Genomic DNA, 17,521 nt, shown 5'->3' on the forward strand with positions numbered 1-17,521 from the left:
CTGAAGACCCCAGGGAACCACTGGATCCATGAAATGTTCGTCCTCCCACCAATAGGGGGCAGTACCTCCTGTTAAAAACACCCGAATATAGAAGGTTATCCCACTTTGTTTATGCCCAGTTATTTGAAAATAAAACTCATTAAATGTCAAGTTAAAATATAATATTAAGTATAGAACTATTTAATCACATATGTATTTTTGTAGCATTAAATTGTACCACAGCATTTGTTTTTCTTTTTGGTAGTCATTTTCCTCTGATGTTCTTTCTTGATATATGAAAAATATATTCTGTTTATATCATTAACTGTATGTCAATGGTTTGTATAAATTGTTTGTGTTTGGGGTTGAAAGAAACTGATTTTCGACATTATACACTGTAATAATAGAAACAGTAGCGGATGTCACACAGAGAGGAAGGGCTTGTCCTCACATGTGATTAGTGGGTGTGTTGTCGTTTCCCCTCATTCAGTGCGACGTTTTATTAAAGTTGTAAGATGGCGACGGTACATCTGAGGATCGGGGACCTAGTGTGGTGAGATAACATTTAAACGTTATTAAACGTATTTATTTGCGTTAAATCAACTCATATTACACAAAGTAGTGTTGTATTAGGTACTTTAACTTTAACTTTTAATGTTGGTGTTAATTATACGTAGCGTTAATTCATGGAAGTGTTCGCGTACTTGGCTTGATGGTCAACCCAAACAAATTGCTAGCCAAGCTGACTCAGCCAGCAGCCGTCGTTAAGTTAGCAGCTAGCTAGCTGACAAGCTAACTACAGCAACGGGTTTAGACATGATGGGAAAGTCCGACAGACATATCAGACATGTCCTTTACAGTTAAAGTTCTTTTGCCCACTTGTTTACATGTGAAGTCTAGCTATATACCTTCATTTTCCCAGTGTTGCTGAATTGTTGCTGTCTGTGACGAGCTTTTCTAGCACTGTAGCTTCAGCGGGTATCTGTTACTGTATGTAGCTTAACTGTTAGCGTCACATAGTCTTGGCTTCCGTGTTAACTGGTGCAGCGTTTTCTCTGCAGACACTATTTATTTATCTGTCCTGATTTGTAAGGTCCAGTTAAAATCTGAATTTATGTTTACTTAACCCAAATAGATGACTTGGCTAATTTTTTGTGTGAAGAATAACATCAAATCGGTCGTCTCATGATAACTTGTAGCACCAGTTTGTTTCTCAAGGTGGTTTTATTAACAACATTACAACATGACAACACACACACACTGAAAGGAAACGGTTGTCGAACGTTTGTTACATAAGATCCTATTAATAGACACATTTCAGCAACGTTACACCAGAAATCCAAGTAGCGATCATTTGTTTTCGCTTGTTACGTCTTTTAGTTTCCTAAAGCTTCTTTAAATATCTTTAGATGTCTTGTTTTTAAATCTGGTCAGCTTTCGAGCTTAACTCAGTGCTGACACATGTCTTCTGCTAAACTGTATTCATTTTAATATATGACTGTATTGTACGTGTGTATGGTAAGAGGAAATGTTTCTGACACAAACGATCACTGCCCGTCCATTGTTATAGAATGAAGATTTTTGATGTTTAGTATGTTCTTTTTTCCAGTAGTTGAATACAGTTGACCCATATTATAATGCTACAGCAGTACTTTTGGTCTTGCATTGTGAGGAGAAGAAGAAGAGCAAAGAATTGTTTTATATTTTTGATTGCTGTGTCAATATATGCCAGTGGTAGAAGTACAAAACAATACATAGTGTTCATACAAAAACTTTGAACAACATAATTTAAAAAAATCTTTTTGGTCTGATCAGTGAAGATGTAAACTAAATATTTGGCCAGACATTTGCTGCCAGCTGTCTGTGCTTGACAACTTTGGACACTCAGTGTGAGGCACATATGTTGGCTGCTAATCAAAAAAAAGTGTTTTAAACGTGACATTATCAGAATCACTGAGTATGTTGTAATGGTCTTTGTACTACTAAGAAAGACATACCAAGACTAAATATAGCCCTTTTCTTTCAGGGGGAAGCTTGGTCGTTACCCACCATGGCCTGGAAAGGTAAGGAGTGAAAACAAGACAATGACTTCAGAGCAAAAAAGGTTAAAAGATAGAAAGTTTTAAACGTTTGTGTTACATATGTTATGCTAATGTTGGATTCAAATATTTATTTACATTTCAGATAGTAAGCCCTCCTAAGGACCTGAAAAAACCCAGGGGAAAGAAATGCCATTTTGTGAAATTCTTTGGAACTGAAGACCAGTAAGTCTGTATTGTGAGGTACCAGTTAACTGAACATGCATTTCCCTCTCCATTGAATGTGTAAGAGCTGTGTTTCTGTGTGCCTGTCCAGTGCCTGGATCAAAGTAGAACAGCTGAAGCCCTACCACGCCCACAAAGAGGAGATGATCAAGATAAATAAAGGAAAGCGCTTTCAGCAGGCGGTCGATTCGGTCGAAGACTTTCTAAAGAAATCAAAGGGGAAAGAACAGGTGAGAGGGTTGTCCTGTAGCACTTTAATAGTAATGAAAATATATCTGTACATATGTAGAGAATTTTGTGTCACATATAGTAGGGCTTAGGGATGGAAATTGATTTTTTTTTTTTCATGCCAATGGCACTATTGGGTCTTATTTGTCCAGTTCTTTATCGATTCTCTTATCGGGTCCTGATCAATTTTCTGTGAGGGGGGAAAATTGCTGATCTGCCTGTGTGGTGCTAATGTCATTGTAACACGTGTGTACTCTTAGTAATGCACATGGTGCCTGATGGAGACACAGTGCACTCATGCATAAAGTGTCAAATGCATGGTATTCCTGGAATTTAAGGCCATGTTGCAGAGTAAGACAGTTCACAAGTTGCTCTTGTTACCTCTTGAAATTGTAATTTTCAAAAACATTACAAATAACACTGTTGTTCTTTGTAAAGTGAAGCCCCACTTTTGGTTGTTACTTCAGTTCCTCTATGCCTCCTTTTTGTGAGTTTCCAGCAGTGTAATACATGTTTGGTGCTGTTGTTTTGAAATGTCAGAAAACGCTGGCATCAGCAGAAGGAACTGATAACCTTGAAGGCAGACAGTTGGATGAATGGATTGGATAGTGTGGGACTGGTTCTCAAGTCCCAACAGAAGTTCACTGTCTATGCGTTTCTGCAAACATGCAACATGTGTGCAACATATCTTCCTGTCTGACAGCTGAATTGGTTTTACCTTTCTTGTTGACCAAAGGTGCTCTTCCTGTCATCTTAACTCAAGATGAACTAATCATCATAATTCATGATTTTATGGTTGTCGCTCGCTTTTAAAAATACTGAAACACCCATGAGAATGTTGCACAAGTGTGTATTTAAATACAAATATTAGATACAAATACAGGCAAATATGAGCATTAATTATGATATTTCCCAGGCCCTCTGTTCTGCTATCACAGCACAGTTAAAACAAACACAGATATGAAGCCTGTATGTTTTCACCACTGAAACTGTTCAAATCAACAGTTAATCAAGTGAAACCTTTCTCAGTGCGTCCTGCTCTGTGCACCCCCTTCATGGAGTACTTCTGTCACATTCAGTCTCAGGAAATGTTTATACAGCAGGACACATGTTCTCTGTGGAGGCCATCTGTCCACCGGAGTGATTGCATTCAGCATTTGGGAAATCAATTATACCTCCTTAAATCTGCTCAGACAAGGTTATTTTAGAGCCGCTCTGCACTCCAACAGCTGTCCAACTGCCGAAGACAGCACAAATGATAATATGTGTATTTTTTACAGAACTTAGATGGCAAAGGAGACTCAAAAGGAAAGAAGGCGTCCAACAAGCCATTGAAAATATTGGAGGAGGACGATGAGGATCTGAGTGCCCTGAAGGACCCTTCTGAGAAGGTCAGTTGAACATTAACAAGGTTAAGCATTAGTTAAATAAAGTTTTACTGTATATGTACTCTTTTTAGAAAAGACAACAAATACAGCAAAATGAGGACTGAAAAAAGTGAAACTGATTTACAGACATTAACATGTTCTTTACTCCCTCTCTCCCCTTAGTGCGTTGAGTCATATACAGTCTTTTCACAAAGTACAGCTCTGTAAATCTTCAAAATACATATACCAGGCATTAGCTTTTAACTTAAAAGCAATCTGATGAAATTATCTCTATTAAACCTGCAATTTGCAATCTCTCTGAGTCGTACGTACAGAAATAAATGCTAGGTCTTATATAAGCCACACCTAACCCAGGGCCCTGTCTCTTAGTAACCAGGCTGATTAAAACTACCCTTTTCAACTGCAGGAACTTAAAGAAACATAACATGTAGCTGTGGTCGGAAGTTATGCGTTTATTTTCACTGCTCTCCATTTGTTTAGAGAAACAAAATCGCCTGACACCTGAGTGCTGCTCAGGTATCAAATCAAAGTTCTACAACAAAGTTCTGTCAGTTGTGTGCAGTGTTGTTGTTAATTGCAATTGGTCAAGCACATATGACATCATAACAAGGACGACTACAACAAACAAAACCTAAACAACCTCCATTTTGTTGTGGTCTGTATTGATCAGAACAGTCGGCACGAGGCAAGAGGTCTTTTTTTTTTTTTAGTGTTTTTGGTGAAAAGGTCATTTGTGGAGCTGGACTAAAGGTGTCTTAGCTGACAAAAATGGCGCTACAGCACAGACAAAAATGAAAGGAAGTAAAACGTGATTTGAATTACAACCCCAAATGGACATATGTATAAATAAAGTGAGCTGGTAGGACTGAAGACTGAAGATGGCGTTTCATCAGCATGTTATGCCTGTGACCCAAAACTGGGAGATTTGCAGCTCAGAGAATATAAACAGCAGCGGAAATTGTCAGAAAATTGGGGAGACAGATGATGAGCAGGTGGTAAATTGGTATTTATTCCATTGTTGAAAAAGTGCTGTTCGTTGTGTACTTCAGAAGTTCCACTGGACATTAATTCTGATGTGTTACGTGCAATGCTTCTTTTGCTTGCAGAATACCAGCATGCTGTTTAAAATCATGCGCTGGGGCGATGTTATGTTGACTCCGTTTTGTTTAGTGTTGGGAGAAAACTGGCACCGTAAAGAAGTGTCTTTGTTGTGATGGTGTTGCGCTATCACTGTGTTTTTTTAAAAAATAAAAAGGAATCATGTCCAATGGAGCAAAGCAAAACACTGTGTGGTTTGAAATCCTGGACACCAGTTTGGGCCGCTGACCCGTGTCCTTGGTTCCACACCGGCATGTCTCCCATTTGCACATAAGCCTGAAAGAAAATCAGTAATAACAGCTTCACTGCCACTTCTTTCATTCTGTCCCACAACCGTTTACTTCACTCCTCAGCCATGAGGCCTGTTTACAAACAGCAACACAAAAAAGGAACCATGGTATGGCTGTTTTTGCCATGGTTTACAAACAAGGTATTTGCAGCTCTCAAAATCTCTTAAATAGCATTGAATTCTGTTTCCTCACAAAAGTCTTAAAAAGTATTGAAAAGTCTCACATTTATTTGACAAGAGTAAACATTTCCCTTGCCTGCTGTAGGCAGTAACAGTAATTATCAAACGTTTCTGTATGTGAATGCTGGTTGTCAGGAGACATTGCACACCTTTAAAGTAAAAGTGGAATTGTTGTGACAGGGGATTATGTTGCAGGAGGCGACTGGGTCTGTTTTTGTGTATCTTCAGTTAGCCTCAACTGACCTGTAGAAAAACACACTTTCAGGCTACAGTAGCTTGCAAGCTCATCCACTCATAACAGGCAAGCACTGAGTTTAACAAAGACTTAAATTAATTGAAATAAATGAATCATTTTTAAATGGTTAATCCATCCATCCATTGTTAGATACTGGAGGGAAGTACTGAAAAATGTGATATGTTTGTGAATAGTTGCGGGCCATATACTATATCCATCATACGTTTAGACTCAAAAACAAACTTGTGCAAAGACTTTAGTTGGTCATTAAAAGCTAAGACTGGGTAAAGTTCCTGCTGTGGAAAAGGATTGACATTCATTTTGTCATGTTTCAGCACAGACAGTATTTTCCTACATTCTCTAGTTGCTTTTTATGTCTGACATGTCAACCTGGCTTCACAGCCTCTTCAGCAGCAGAGGCTCTTGAGACAATACTGTAACAATGCAGCACATCGGTACCGTTAATAAAAGGATTGTCTTGCCAAAATTACTACAAACATTTTCTTCACTTACTTCTAATGGTCACAATCCACAGTGATCAGTTTTTATTTGTCCAGGGCTTCTGATACCTTCTGGGACATTTGCCACCATACCAAAACTGGAAGTGAATACACTTTAATATTTGGTCCTCAAGTCTACCTCCTGTGTGACAGCTAAATGTCCCCCACTACAGCAGATAGGGACCAGTAAAAACTCCCCCTTTTGATATAGGTGAATATGTGTCTTTCTCCTCCTTAAGGACTTAACTGACTCTGACCCCGAGCCATCCACTATTGAGAGGCTGGGGGCTGGACCTGGCTCAGGATTCAAATGGGAAAGCAGTGTAGGTGAACACCCCACTTCCCACTAAGCCTGCCTTGCCTTGCTGTCCTTCTACCTGACCTTAATCTTTGGCTTTAATCACCAACAACTGCAGACCTTTCCCTTCTGACCTGTTTGGTGCTCACTCTTGGCTACTGAATTTGTTTGGCGTGTGCTGTTGAGATGGTCACCAACTCTGTATGTGGAGGCTCAGTGGTTTTGGTTTATTTCCCGCTTTCTGTGAACATGTCTGAGGTAATGAGAGCCAACTTGCTCCTCAGGACCAGGGTTGATGACCACTCTGAATGTTATGCCCTTGAACTGGTATGACCACCAGGTGTGTGTGTGTTTTTGTGTTCATGAAGTGTTGATGTATATCACTATTTCACAAACAAAATAATGTGAGTTTGCTGCTGCAGGTTCAGGAAAACAGCTCTTCCAACAACTGCATAAAAAGCCAGAAAGACTTTTTTAAGAAAGAGAGAAGAAATTTAAATTATTGTTTATAGTCATTATTCAGTGCATCCTCCCCTAATTTGAAGCTTTTTGTGAATGTTTAAAGTGTGTCAGTAAATGCAGTCAGCTAGGAGAGCGTTCACGCTGCCAGCTGCTGCTTCCCTCAGCCTTCTTTATGCTGTGGTGAGTTGTAAACAAAAGCACCTTATTTCTTTGTATCAGTTGTCATATTGATATTTTCTCTATTACTTATTATTACTTATCTATTACTACTATTATTTAATATGTTACTTTGTAAAATTCATGTCTGTTATAAATTGGATTGTCAGGTTTGGCTGCTTTTAGAAACCAAAACGACTTTTTTTTTGTATGCAGGCCAAAATAGAACTGTGAAATTAACGGTTGTCATTTACATGGATGTGATAATCATATAGTGATTGTGTGGGTTTGAGCTCTATAATCGAATTAATAGAGTAGCATTGTACACAACGGTCCTCATCTAGTTTCAGGACCGTTGTGTTTTAGATAAACTGCAAAAATTATTTTAATTTGTGACTTGTAACCTCTGTGGGAGGTGAAATTTATTTATATAGTGCCAAATCATAAAAGTTGTTTCATGACATTTCTAAATGGAGCAGTTCTAGACCTAACGGTATCTATAGTAACAGCTATGCTAATGATAATAATGGTGGTGATGATGATAACAACAACAATAATAATAATATAGATATAGGAGTGTAATAATACAGAATTATGACAATTGGGTTTCATCCAAACTTACTGAACCAGCTGTTGTTAGATGTAGTCAGGATAGAGAGTTAGCATAATGCATCTAGTTAACGGCAGCCTCAGGATATCCTATTAGGTCTGCACCACAGGATGCAGCCTCCCTGTGTTTTGTTGAGATATACCAGAGTAGAGAATTGTGCACATGGTGTTGCTATATGACTGCAGCTGAATTCCACAAGAGAGAACTTTCAGTAATGAGATGGTTGCTAATGTTACGTTACAGACTACAGCTCTTCAGTACAAAGCCTTGTTGTGATCCCCGTTGCTTATTGTATCTGTTTCAAAGCAAAAGCCCTCTAACTTTTCAGTGGACAGAAATGCTTCATTTCTTAAAAGGAAAGCTCACACTTTCCATACATGCTGGAAATGTAGCTACTGACATCTTCTCTCAAGTCGCACCAGGCTGAACTCTTATTTTATTTGTTATTTTGATGTTAAATGTTAGAAGAACTAAAGTTCAGCTGACCAGTTGTTGAAAGAAATAACATGATGTGTCACAGTTGTGGTGATGCATTGGGGTTTTTGCTCCATTCTCTTATTTACTCGCTCGCTTACGTAAAAGCTAAATGGCAGCGGCTACTGCGAGTGCAGCACTCAGTGGTACAATTCAAATTCAGTAGACCCCTCTGATCTGTCGTGTTTGACTTAAAATTGAACCGGTTTGAAAATTTTTACACTGGCCCAACCCTAATTTGTGTAGAACTTGTATAAAATAATAAATAAGGAGAAGTCCAGGACTGTACATGGGTCAGGACCGTGCATCAGTTGTAAAGCTTTGCTATTGACCATTGTGGATGTTTCTGATATATTGTAGAATTTTTTTTAGGGAGAATTGTAAAATGTATCCAGGAACTGAAAAACATTGAGGAATTTTGATTATCCTTTCATCATTAACAGTAATTAACAGGCATCGAGTCTGATCAAGCAATATTTTGATAAAGAACTTGAGCCTGCTCTGATCACTCCTAAGCTGAGTTTACCATAGGCTGTGGTGTTTTATGTCATCAGAGCATGGGTGGAGTCACTCCTAAATTGCTTAGCAGAAATCTTTGAAAATGGTGGCAAATTGTAATAGGACCATGATGGGAGTCCCGATGTGTGAGTGCTCTGTGGTGTAGGCTTGAAGCTTTCTGCATACTATATTTTCTGTCAGGTCAGTACAAATGCAAAGAGAAGACTTTGCACACTGACCTCTTGTTCTGTTGCAGCCTGTGAAGGATGACCCACATTTCCATCATTTCCTGCTCAGCCAGTCTGAGAAGGTAAGAGGGAACATTCCACTCAGTATTTTGACATCTGCAACTTTATCATATTTCTTTTGGTTTACATAACCATTGAGTGTTTTCCTCTGAATGTGTTAGTTTGGCTCCGAGTGATTCATCTCCACCCTGCTCTTGACAGACAGAAGCTTAGTTTCCCAGAGGCAGTGGTGTTCTTTATGGCACCAAATGAACATGTAACTGTTAAAATGAAATAGCCTGTGGCTAGACTGATAAGTCCTTTGTCGGCCTGTGAGGGGTTTCCTTAGTGACATTTCAGCACTTAATGTTCCTGGGCACGTCGCCATATTTCAGTCTAAGGGTGAAATATGAATCTGATGAGCTTGGCATTATAATGAGAAGTGTATCTAGTATGACTGTTTCCTCTCTGCCCACAGCCAGCCTCATCTATGGAACCCATTAGCAAGCGCTTGAAGATTGTTGAGGAGGTAAAGTGAACCTGTGAATTCTGGTAAAACTGACCAGTCAAAATGTTTCAACTTACTTTATGGACAGCCCCAATTCTAAAAAGCTGTGGCACGGTGTTTAATGTACATAAAACAGAATCACACAGAAATGAACTGTGTTTACCGGCAGCAATGTTGCCAAGCTCATGTAGTAATATCCTTTATACGAGGAAGGATATTGCTACATGATACAAAATTTGATGAGGTTGCACATTAGATAATTATTGCCAAATATGAATAAGTGACAGATAATTGTGTTTGTACTATTTTCAACTAAATATATGTCAAAAAGGATTAGCATATGATCACATTCTGTTTTATTTATATTTTACACCCAAACTTTTTTCCTTCCTGTCAGGTTTATGATTTTAAATGAATCACTTTTACATATTAATTTGTTTTGAATTTTAAACTGTGGTGTTTTAAAATAACAATTTCAGTTTGCTTTCCCTTCAGTATGAAATTGACCGTGTTGTTTTTGCTTGCGCAGGACACAGGGTCAACATCTATCCAAGCAGCAGACAGCACAGCCATCAATGGCAGCATCACACCCACAGATAAAAGGTAGGAATTCTTTTTAACTTAAGAACGGATCACAAGGTTAGGATTAATGCTTATAATTCTGTTAATATGTTTTTAAAAGAACCTCCCTCCCAGACATATGAATCCTGAATTTCATTTCAGCCTTGACTTGCTCAGTTGTTGAATTGTTTGTTCTTTTTGGGCTTTGCCCTACAGGATAGGGTTCCTGGGACTGGGGCTGATGGGTAGCGGCATAGTGTCCAACCTGTTGAAAATGGGTCATGTTGTCACAGTGTGGAACCGCACAGCAGAAAAGGTACTGTAATGTCATGTGCACACTACATGTGTCATCCAGGTTAAGCTTCTAATGTTTTCTTTACTGCCACTGTATCTGATGAATGGGCTCTCATTAATGTCAGTGACGTGTTGCAGTGATAAATTCCATTTGAAATGTCTAATAATCTCACTTCAAAGCTGCCCAAAGTAATTTAATAAAATGAATATTGACTAATGTATCTTCTTATTATATTTTATCCTAGAATTTAATTCTCTCTTGATTTATAGTTTGGTCGTGTCAGACTGTTGTGAGCGCAACCCTGTTTACAGAGAAGAAAATTAAACTACTCACTTTTATTCATATGATTTAAAATCGCAAGAGCTTAATTTAAAAGTTTCACCCAAAATGAGTATCACATTTATTGTACCAGAGTTTGGCAACAGTGATCTGATTGTTAACTATTTATATATCATATTTATGCTCCATATGTTGGCAAGCCATTGAATAATGATGTAGCTATTGCTGATTGATCAGAGGATGACTCGTGCCTGCTGTGTTCCAGTGTGACCTGTTCATCCAGGAGGGCGCCAGGTTAGGCCGCACTCCTGCAGAGGTAGCTTCTATGTGTGATATCACTTTCTCCTGTGTCTCGGACCCGAAGGCTGCCAGGGATGTGAGTACCACCTCAACTCCACTAAATGGCTTCCTGCAGAAGTGTGAATCACTGGTTAATGTCGAAAAGGACCAACCCTGTGTTTGTGTCCGTTGCTTTCCAGTTGGTGTTGGGACCCAGTGGAGTGCTGCAGGGAATCAGGCCAGGCAAATGCTACGTAGAGATGTCTACTGTAGACCCAGAGACCATCACAGAACTCTCACAGGTATACACACACATCAAAATAGCCACGATTGTCGAAAACTGTACAGTATAGAATCATGCTCTGTTAAAATACACATAGTTTCCACTTTCAGGAACTGTACATACCCGCAGTATGGATGCGCTTTTTTTTCCTCCATCAGTGGTAGCAGTTGTCATTTGTTGTTGTTGTTCTTCTTATTGTTATAATTTTTTAATGTCAGGTGATCACGTCGCGGGGCGGTCGTTTCCTGGAGGCTCCGGTGGCAGGAAGCCAGCAGCTCTCCAATGATGGGATGCTGGTCATCTTGGCGGCTGGTGACAGAACAGTGTACGAGGACTGCAGCAGCTGCTTCCAGGCCATGGGCAAGACCTCCTTCTTCCTGGGTATGTAGGGTGGGTTTGCTCATGCAAGTCAGCTCACAGTTCAGTATGATACAGGTTTCTCTGTTGGAAACTCACAATACTTTCCCCCATTTGCAGATTTACAGTCGTCTAATCTGGAAACATATCTGACATTTCACATCCAAGTTGTTTCTGTGGTTTCTGTGACTGTTTTAGGATACTCAAAACAAAATTTATCACAGTCTGTCTACATTCATTGGCAATACTTTAACTGCAAGTTCCCTTTTCCCTGAAATGTATGCATGGACACACTGAGGATGATCATCTTGGCCACAGTGTGTGTTTCTACTTATCTTTGTATGTAAAAATGCATGTGTATGTGTTTTCAGGCGAAGCGGGGAACGCAGCGAGGATGATGCTGATCCTTAACATGGTGCAAGGCAGCTTCATGGCCACCATTGCAGAGGGGCTAACTCTCGCCCAGGCCACCGGTCAGTCACAGCAGACCTTCCTGGATATCCTGTGCCAGGGCCAGATGGCGAGCACCTTTGTGGACCAGAAATGCCAAAGTAAGCCAAAAAAAAAACAAGCTCAAAACTGATGGCGTGAACTCTGTCCGACATATAATAGTCACTCCTTGTGCCTCTTCCAGATATTTTACAGGGCAACTTTAAGCCAGATTATTATTTGAAACATATTCAGAAGGACCTGAGGCTTGCCATCTCCATGGGCGACATGGCCAACCATCCAACCCCAATGGCTGCAGCTGCCAATGAGGTACAACGGTGCTTTTTGTTCGCTCATGTTATGCATTTATCTTAAGAATTTTCTTACTTTGTACAACAAGAGGGTTTACAACAGTTCGGTTGAATCTTTGCCAGAGATTATTTAGTTAAAATAACTAGAAAGCATTCCATATGCCGCCAAAGAATTCATTTGCCTATAGAACCCAGACTGTTCCTCTAATTACGCCAGGACAAACTTTTAGTCTGGTTTAGCTTCCACGAAATTTGGTGCAGGCACTTCCTTTTGCAGAGCAGACATTTTGACTTCACAGGACTCGTACAGGTAACACAGTCTGGACAGCATAAAGCTCTTGTTGTAGAGTGAGGCAGCTGCTAGCATCTTTATCTTTGTGGGTAATCTTGCATGTGCAGTGTAGAACTCAACATAATTCCTCACGCTGCTTCCCAGCTGCTTTGTTGCCATGGTTGCCTGACCTCCATTTGTATGCCTCTCAGCCAGAGGCACTGCGAGTTCAAGTTGTCTGTACGTCCATATGTACATACCCGTATATGTACACTGTATACAGTAACAGTTGGATTTGAATTTGGCGAAATGCTGTGTATTCATGTATACATGTTCATACAGCATACATAACGTTTTTACACTTGCACACATTACACGCATTGGAATAATACAAAGCAGATTGAAAATTAGCTACACTTCCCTTTAACAGTAACACTTAATGCATTCTTTCAAATATTTTCAATAAATAGCTATACCACATGTACCAGATTAGTTTCATTATAGCAACACAGTATTCTGCAGACAACACTTATCTGTCTGTTATTCAACGACATAACTCAGGAGCAGAAAGGCACATTGTGACTGTTTCATATTTGGTCAGACAGTGAATTGGTGACGCTTATCTTGGGTGTCCACCTTGAAACTGTGCCAGTTGTATACAGACCTTTTGTGCTGCTGGGTTGAAGATGCGTTTGAGGCGTTTGTTTCAAAATTTGTAACTTCTTTGCAGCAACATTCATATTTGAAGCCTCGTAGACCACCACAAGCTAATTGATTTTAATAATATCGAGCTTCATTTGATTGCTGTTGCGCTCTCTTTATCAGGCACTACATATGAGTCAGCACAGGCATGAACGTAAACTGAAACTTGAATGGTGCATGGTGGCAGACACAGATGAGGTGGTAATTTTAGGGGCTTTTTTTCCCCCTTAAAGCCATTCTGTGTTTTGGCAGTGTACATAAAAAAATGGTAAATTAACAGCTAGAGTGAAGGATACAATTGAAACCTTTGTTTGTTTGTTTCTGTACAGGTTTACAAGAGGGCTAAGGCACTGGACCAGTCAGACAATGATATTTCTGCAGTCTACAGAGCCTACATTCACTAGAGCGAGGTGTGACCTATCCTCTGGACCACACAGTCTTTGATCCCTTATTATTTCTCCCTCATAATCTAATTATTATTATTTTTTTTTTTTATTATTTTAAAATTCTTGCCATTTTGTTTCATTCTGCCCCAGTGTCAGCCATGTTACCTGCCCACAAGTCTTGGGATATTCTAATTCCTTTGTTCAAAGCAGCCCAGAGCATTGCACTGACTTTACTGGAGGAAGACATGCTGTAAGAGTGCTCCAAATGAGGTTGTACGGCTGCCACTGCTGCAGTTTCATGTGGGGGCAGTTTGTCTGGTTTCTGACAACAAGAAAAAAAAAGAATGTGGTAGAAGTAATGTGTTTGGCAAGGATGTGGGGGTCCAGTGCCACTGTGAAGAGAGCGGGGCGTCCGGCTCAAGCCAGAGAAATTGTTGTCAGGTTTTGTGGATGCATAAACCCTAAAGATTTTTTTTTTCTTTTTTTTGTTCATGTGCAAATGAGTTTATTTAATTGTGATTTTGCTTTTCTTTTAAATGTCCAGAATTCCATGAGAGAAAACACCAAGAACATGCCACTGCATTGCCTTAATATTGTAACCCCCTCGAGTCTTTCAATAATAGATGTATTTATTTATGTTTCTTTTTAGGTCTTCTGAGTGCAGTTTGGCCATGGCTTGTTTCTGTATTTGATGATTTATGCTTTTATGTTGGTGTTAATGATGTTTTTTGAGCAGGTTAAGGACAGAGTAACGGATGTGTCGAGACCTTAAAGTGCAGTAATAATTGGTTTTCTCATCAACGCTTGGGATTACCACATTGGAAACCCTTCATTCTTGTGTTTGGAAGAGTTCTCATTTCCACTGTTTTTCTTTTTTTTTTTTTTTTTAATGTAGTTCTCTGAACTTAGATGAATCCACTTTTTGAGTTGCATTTTAAGTGGAGGTCATGATTAAATCCCAACATCAGTCTTGCATTTTTTTTGTCTTATTGTTTTTTTTTTCCGTTATTAGTTGAAGTTAAAAAGTTGGGTTTGGGTTTTTGAAGGACAATTTCACACCATGCTAGGTCACAAGTACACAACAAACAAACTGAGTTGAGTGGTTAAATGAATACACCATCCTCAGCTCCAGAGGCAGTAGCTGATTTTAGTTGGAATGTCTTTATTGGTGAGTTTTACCCTAAATCCACACTGATCTGTAAAGTGTAAGATAAATATGGAAGCGGAACAGTCAGAGCCCCAAACCAGATATTACATGCATTCTGTTTTACTTATTCTTAGATTGTCCTCAGGCAGATTGCAGCTCAGTTAAAGGGGGGGATAGCGGGTGCTTACATGAGGGGGGGGGTTATATTGACTACATAGTAGAGGTCTTCAAAGATCTGCTCAGTTCTTGGTTAACAAGACCTGGAACCGGGTGGAACTAGAGCAATTAATTGGGCAGTTCATCAACAAGATGATACAGAAATCCAAAAGATATGTGAGGTCATTTAGAAATCTCAGCTCATCTTGGTCACAGTGCTTCAATAAATGACTTGCAAGGGTTAAAAAAAACAAAACAAAACATTTTTACCTCAAATGTTTGTTGGGATGCTCAAAAATTCAGCTCTGTTCATATCCAAATTATTTTCAGTCCAGTCAGGTCATGTTCAGTCCTGTTCTGTTACTGTAGGTCTCAGGTCTGTGGGACTCTTACCACTTCTAATACATTGTGATTGGAAAATAAACTCTGGAGTGCAGGAGAAATGGCACATATTAATTTTCTTTTCCAGTGTATTTGTTTATTTTGTAACCACTGTATTTGGATCTAATTAACCTTGAGGCTAAAACAAGTCTAATTAATTAATGCTCATTAAGGTTTGACTGGTATTAGGTCCAGACTTTCGGACTCATGAAGACCTCTGCTATGAAGCCTAAAACGTGCCCTACATATAAGTGCAAATGCCAATTGCCAAGATATGCCAAAGAAACATGGCATATCTTGGCAATTGGTTATGTACGCTAACCAGGTTTGTGGTGAAACGGCTAAAAGCGAAGACTCCTTTAATCTGTCGCCGTGTGTTGAAGCACCCTTCGTTTGGCCACTAAAAAAAACTAGTGATCCAACAAAGCAAGTGTGATCACCTCCAGACATCTGATTTTGAATATTTGCGGAGTAAAGTTTTGGGTTTTATGCTACGTTCAATTTCTGTCGGATTTGAGCAGTTTTGAACAGCTCCATGAAGGACGGCGGTTTTGTATTTGGGCACCGTTTGATTGCAGGAATGGATTAAAAGACAGCAAATCTATGTTTTGAGGTGAGCTAATGCTGTTTTGTCACTAGACCTCCTACGGTACGTTAGGATACAGGAAGCAGAACTCAGTGAGCACCATCGGACATTCTCTGATGGAAGAGAAGACTTCATGGTTGTTCAAGGCCCATTGTTTTTTTTAAATCAGTTAACACTGTAAATGAAGGAGTTTCTCACACATCTTAAGAATCCCATTTTGAAAGATTTTCTGTTTGCCAAACAAATTTATGTTCAAGGTTGTTAATTTCCATTTCCCTTCCACACTCGCGTGTAAAAACTGTTTTTAGAAGACTGATGTAAATAGCACATTAGGTTACGTAGGGTTTCTTTTATATCAACAATAACTGGGATTAATGAAAACAAATGTTCTGGTTTTGACTCTACAGAGCGACTGTCTAACATCTTTGTGTCTTAATACTGTAGATCGTTCAGTTGTTCAAGTGTAAATGGTTTATTAATATGTGGCTTATATAATCTGGCTTATTATTGCATTGAAATGACAATGAGTTGGATCCCATCAATGGAAGGAGGGTGTAACTTGTTTTTGGAGATATTTATGATTTTGTGTATATGAGACTTTTGTGCTGTTTAATAAATCCTCTCCTGATTACAGTCTGCTTGTGTGTGTTTAATCATTGATCAAATGGGCCAGCCGTGGCCTAGAGGTTGGAGAAACGGCTTGTGATTGGAAGGTCGCTGGTTCAATTCCCCCACCGGACGGGCAGGAAAAAGTTGAGTGTGGTGGAGTGATAATGTCCCCACCACCCCATCCTCCATTAGCTGGCTGATGTGCCCTTGAGCAAGGCACTTAACCCCCAATATATGCTCCCCGGGTGCTTAATGCAGCCCACTGCTCCTGTGTGTTTCACTGCATGTTTCAATCAGTGATGGGTTCAATGCAGAGAAGTAATTTCCCAGTTTGGGATTAATAAAGTAACTTAAATTTAAAATTAAATGTTGATCATTTGATCAGACCATTTGGACTGTTAATTCAGTTAAAGCTCTAGTTTTTGCCACTTGATGCCGCTCTCAAAACTTTCTGACTTCCCCAGCCACTCTCTGCCCCCAAGTTTACGAGTTCCCATTAAATGTACCGTATATGCCTTTTGTATATATGCCACAAGTATATAATTTCATTTGTAGAAATGAATGTTCTGTGAGATAGCTGGCCGCTACAGTTTTAAATCAAACAGGAGGTAATGGTGCATTTGTTGGGGACTGTTTTCAGTGGTGGATTAATCAGTGTAAGTATTTGTAGCAGTGGGATTCTGTATGTGTGACTGAGTGTTTGTTCAAGATAATGAGACTGATGAAATTGATGTGTTTTAATAGTTTTTAGACAACAGTGGAGCTCAATGACGCACAGGAATAACATATCAGATTGTAGATCGACACAATGTTGGTGTTTTGGTCTCTACAAGCTTAATGATTTGAAGAGTAAAGAGTGTGATCTTATTTACTGTAAATATAACAGGCGTTATCAGCTCATGATGATGTATTCTGTGTCAAAATGTGGACTTTGGAGGATCCAGCTCCTCATGTGGGACAAGTCTCTTATTTTCCATCAAACACTTTGAGGTGAGGCCTTCTCAGCAAAAGGTAAGCATGCACATATTTGGAGGCCACATGAAATATGTTGCAAATACTAGAGCTGGTCACTGTGCTTTAAATCTGTACATTTCA

General features: G+C 39.4%; 1 protein-coding gene across 2 annotated transcripts; it reads left to right on the plus strand.

The window, feature by feature from the left end:
- Positions 1 to 394: 394 nt before the first annotated feature.
- On the plus strand, positions 395 to 14,522 carry glyr1 (glyoxylate reductase 1 homolog (Arabidopsis)). 2 transcript variants are annotated; one of them, XM_046415018.1, is made up of 16 exons: positions 396 to 532; positions 2,006 to 2,042; positions 2,164 to 2,243; positions 2,335 to 2,473; positions 3,752 to 3,862; positions 6,401 to 6,484; positions 8,916 to 8,969; positions 9,365 to 9,415; positions 9,924 to 9,997; positions 10,172 to 10,271; positions 10,795 to 10,905; positions 11,009 to 11,110; positions 11,310 to 11,472; positions 11,820 to 11,999; positions 12,083 to 12,207; positions 13,491 to 14,522. In XM_046415018.1, the coding sequence occupies exons 1-16, from the start codon at positions 495 to 497 to the stop codon at positions 13,563 to 13,565; spliced, it is 1,524 nt and encodes a 507-aa protein (XP_046270974.1). In that variant the 5' UTR covers positions 396 to 494; the 3' UTR covers positions 13,566 to 14,522. The 2 variants fall into 2 exon arrangements, with proteins under 2 accessions (XP_046270975.1, XP_046270974.1); XM_046415019.1 differs by lacking the exon at positions 6,401 to 6,484 and having other exon boundaries at positions 395 to 532.
- The last annotated feature ends 2,999 nt before the right edge of the window (positions 14,523 to 17,521 follow it).

Source organism: Scatophagus argus, chromosome 16 (genome assembly GCF_020382885.2).
Source record: "Scatophagus argus isolate fScaArg1 chromosome 16, fScaArg1.pri, whole genome shotgun sequence".
NCBI lineage: Eukaryota > Metazoa > Chordata > Actinopteri > Scatophagidae > Scatophagus > Scatophagus argus.

Excerpts from the sequence above, each read along its gene's own strand:
- glyr1 (XM_046415018.1), top strand. The coding sequence starts at position 495 with ATGGCGACGGTACATCTGAGGATCGGGGACCTAGTGTG. Across the intron at positions 6,485-8,915 it reads GATTCAAATGGGAAAGCAGT|CCTGTGAAGGATGACCCACA; the intron begins GTAGGTGAACAC and ends GTTCTGTTGCAG. Across the intron at positions 11,473-11,819 it reads CAAGACCTCCTTCTTCCTGG|GCGAAGCGGGGAACGCAGCG; the intron begins GTATGTAGGGTG and ends ATGTGTTTTCAG.